At 29.8% G+C, this 4440-nt stretch overlaps 1 protein-coding gene across 1 annotated transcript; it reads left to right on the forward strand.

Moving 5' to 3' along the window:
* The first annotated feature begins 2017 nt into the window (after positions 1-2017).
* LOC139897180 (defensin-like protein 19) lies at positions 2018-3310 on the forward strand. The gene is made up of 2 exons (XM_071879853.1): positions 2018-2174; positions 2831-3310. Exons 1-2 carry the CDS (start codon positions 2111-2113, stop codon positions 3088-3090), a joined length of 324 nt encoding a protein of 107 aa, XP_071735954.1. The 5' UTR covers positions 2018-2110; the 3' UTR covers positions 3091-3310.
* Positions 3311-4440: the final 1130 nt, after the last annotated feature.

The following is a 4440-nucleotide window of genomic DNA, read 5'->3' on the forward strand; positions in this document are numbered from 1 at the left end:
TTAAAATAATTGGGATTCGAAAATCTCAAAAGTCTGGCCGTTGGTTTGAAAACCGAAAAGATTCGCCGGATAGAAATCCACGACACGTAGAAACGTACAATTTAAAATATGAATACAAATATTCACATAACACATAATAATTAATATATTATTACAAAAATAATAATTAATATATTATTACAAAAATAATAATATAGGTCATAGAAATGACGTGACACGAATTACAATTAACGGGCGTTAAATAATAAACGGTAAAAGATAACGGAAAAAGTAGGGTCGTGACACCTGTTGATTTCGGATTCGATTTTTATATTATCGATTTTAAAAAAAAAAAAAAAAAAAAAAAAAACTTTTGAAAACGAGGTCTAGTCATTGAAATATTCGATGCAAATCTTAGACAGGAACTAATGATTCTCATATTTTTATACATAGTAAGCTAATTTTGTTACAATTAATTAACAAAATGATACAACGTATATGTTTGGCAAAAACCAGAAATTAGACCTTATCTAAGATTTATTTAGTTACGTGCAGAGGCGGATTTAGTGTAGTAGGAGGGGGGGCGCCCGTCCCCGGGGATTTCGAAATTTTAGTGCAAATTTTTTCGGTTTTTCGATTTCGCCCCCGGTGGAATTTTTTTTTGCCCCAAATCCTTCATATTTTGCAGCAAAACCTCCATATTTTGCCCCGAAACCTTCGTATTTTGCTCAAAAACCTCTAAATTTTGCTCAAAAAACTATATTTTGCCCCAAAACCTCTATATTTTGTCAAAAAAAATATCCACACGTTTTAAAAACAATTCGCCCCCGGTGAAAATTTTTCCTGGATCCGCCACTGGTTACGTGTATGACAGATTTTATCAAGTGATTAACAAAGTTATGTTTAACCAGACCAAACCTAGCTGAACTCATGATTATGATTTGTTTTTACAAATTAAGTAATTCTACTGCAATTAATAATAACAAGGAAGGGGCCGGTTAGCCCACTTCGTTGGGCCGGACAAACAGAGTTTCATACGGAAAAAAAAAAATTTGGAAAATGCTAATGACAAAATAGGTGATGTCATCATGATGTAACCCAATTACTATTCCTAAGTGTTGACTAATATATTTATTGTAAATGTATTTTTTCTTTTTGTTAAAAAATGATAATATAGGAAAGGATCCAAAAATTAAACAGTACAACTTTTACAAAAGATTTCAACAAACGAGCCCTAGTCCAACTAAACTAACTAAATCAAACGGGGTGAACAAACCCTTTTAATCTAGTAAACAAAGTAAAACTAAGGCTGACTCACACATGTATAACGGGTTACACTAACAAAGAAATAATAAACATAAGAGCGGGGTACCCGCCGAAAACCACTAGAACAGCTGCCGGAAAATAAATCCGATCGCCAACATAACAACCAACAACAATCCGGCTAAAAAGTACTAACTGGAAAAAGAATCTCACCAACTTAACGAACTACCTAAACAATCGCCGGAGGACGGAGACTACATCACAAAAACCGACGGCCTTCAAACTCACTACGAGAAAATCAAGGATGTTCATCGTCTGTGGCTTGCAAGAAAAACCGTCGGAGATGAACTCCGATAAGCAAGACGATGCAAGCAGTCGCGCCCCATAAAAACGCCGAGCAAACCAGAAACCGACTCCCATCCAGGCTGATTAATAAATTTCTATATTTCTTGCCAAAACCTGATAGTAGACCTCGAATGAATGTACCACCAAAACTAGTTTGAGCTAGTTTGCACCTCGAATTTACTTATTTGTTTAATAATGTAACTTAATTTATCTCTAAAATTAATTAATCACTCTAAAATTACCAATAAACTTTTAGTATAATACTAACTTCTGTAGACTAGTGATGAACTAACCGATAATGCATGCATCTAGAATAGTCAAATGTAAAGACAACATGTGTGGAAATTTTGGTGATAATTTTCTTCATTGTTGTTTTTATTTGATGATTAGTTTCTTCATGATTGTCTTTTTCTTCGGCATAATTTTCTTGAAGCTCCTTTTCCCCTCCCTATAAATTCCCTTGTAACCTCAACCTATTCTTCACATAACTTAGAGCAAGTGTTCTTGAGCTTAAGCAATTCAAATGGCCAAAAACTCAATTCCTTTCTTTGCATTCCTTCTCATCCTTTCTTTTCTTACTATCTCAGGTGCTTAATCAAATTTTTTATGCATATTCCCTGAATATATATCGAAAGAATCTAGACAAAATAACAAAGAACTCCTGTTAATTTCTGTGATTATGTGGTATGAGTTTGTACCAGTTCTCGTCCCAATATGTCGTCCTGAATGGTTTGTCCCAGAAAGTATTCCGGACAACTCCGAATGAACGTGACCCACTTTGGTTTTCCTTCGGCAATAGAGGATGACATTTCGGGACGACATTTCGAATAACATGTCGTCCAGAAAGAAAAATAATAAAATATTAATTATGCTAATAATTAATAATAATTTATCTATTAAAATCTTTTTAATTAAACTATTAGGAAACGGAAATACTTTCCGGAGTAACTTTTGATCAAACTTTTCAGAAAAGCTGGCCAGAAAAGCAAACTTTTTTGTGGTTTGGAGTACTTTGTTGATGAAGCCGTCCAAAAAAGTGTCCTCTAGATTTGGTGGTTTTCTTGTAGTGATAAGTGTCACTCTTATTTAAGCTATCACACTAGATAAAACATAAATAGAAGCATTAACTGCAGTGATAGCTTAATTATATTAGTTATAGCTTTATTTTTCCCTCAAAGTAATAATAGTAGATAGTTAACCATCACATATATATCTCAACTGACTAATTTTATAATGCATACAGAAATTGCGTCCGTAAATGGAGAATTATGTGAAAAGGCAAGCAAGACATGGTCCGGAAATTGCGGCAACACAAGACACTGTGACGATCAGTGCAAGGCGTGGGAAGGTGCAGCGCACGGAGCTTGCCATGTTCGTAGCGGTAAACACATGTGTTTTTGCTACTTCAACTGTCCTAAAGCAGAAAAGATGGCTCAAGATAAACTCAAAGCCGAGGAACTTGCTAAGAACAAAATTGAAGCTGAGAAAGTTCCAAAACCCTGAATAACTATTAGCGTTCTATGATTAAGAATAAAGATCGCGAAGATGCTTATATTATTTACTAAATATATATATATATATAAGAAGCATTTTCTATGATGTAACGTTATAGTTTGTTGCATGTGGAATCAACTGGTTATGATTCCTTAATGTATCAAATGTTTATTTAATGTGATAATTAAGCTTGCTTTAATAAAATGTGTTGTTAAAGTTTGGAGAAGCATATCTTACGAGTCAAAAAAATTACATAATAATTCATGCAACTTGTTTTATTAAGTTTACTTTAGTATTAGTCCGGTGTTCTAAAATTATAATTTTTTTAATAATAATAAATAATAATAATAATAATAATAATAATAATAATAATAATAATAATAATAATAATAATAATAATAATAATAATAATAATAATAATAATAATAATAATAGTAATAATATACTTATAAAATAATAATAGTAATAATATACTTATAAAATAATAATAATCATAATAATAATAATAATAATAATCATCATAATAATAATAATAATAATAATCATCATAATAATAATAATAATAATAATAATAATAATAATAATAATTAATAATAATAATAATAACAACAACAACAATAATAATAATAATAATAATAATAATAATAATAATAATAGAAGTATTAAAAATAACAACAAAAACAACAACATTGACGACGATACTCTTAGTAACAATAATAATCTATAGTTAATATTAAAATCCTATAATGATAATGTCATTATTAGGCTAATTTATTTGTTAAGAAAAAATCAAAAAGAAAAAGGAAAAAATCTAAGCATGGTGGGTGATGTCATTAATCTAAATAATTTTGAATTAAAATTAAATCTTATTAATTAATTATTATTATTAAATCTTATTAATAATTATTTTAATTATTAAAATTAAATTTTTTGAATTATTTTAATTAATTATTATGAATTGAGTACGATAAGGTATAAAAGCTAGGCAAAAAGAAACGAATTCTAAATTTATATTTTAATTTACACTTTAAATATAAAATGACAACCAATATTATCTCTTATGATTGGATGGGGATTGTTTAATATGCATTTTAGGCGTTTGATGAAATGTTCAGCTGACGAGTTTCTTAGTCGGACTATGTGGTTCCACGAGTTATAATAATAATAATAATAATAATAATAATAATAATAATAATAATAATAATTTGTTTGCAGTAGTACTATTTAGGAAAGAAAAATTGAGAAGCATTTGCCTGCGAATACACGAAAACGCAGATTATAAAACAAAACGCGACTTTGAAATTAATGGTCTTTGTGAATTGTGTCTAACTCGCCACCTTGTCGTTTTAGGCCAAACTG

The sequence above is a fragment of the Rutidosis leptorrhynchoides genome, chromosome 3, assembly GCF_046630445.1.
Source record: "Rutidosis leptorrhynchoides isolate AG116_Rl617_1_P2 chromosome 3, CSIRO_AGI_Rlap_v1, whole genome shotgun sequence".
Classification (NCBI taxonomy): Eukaryota; Viridiplantae; Streptophyta; class Magnoliopsida; order Asterales; family Asteraceae; genus Rutidosis; species Rutidosis leptorrhynchoides.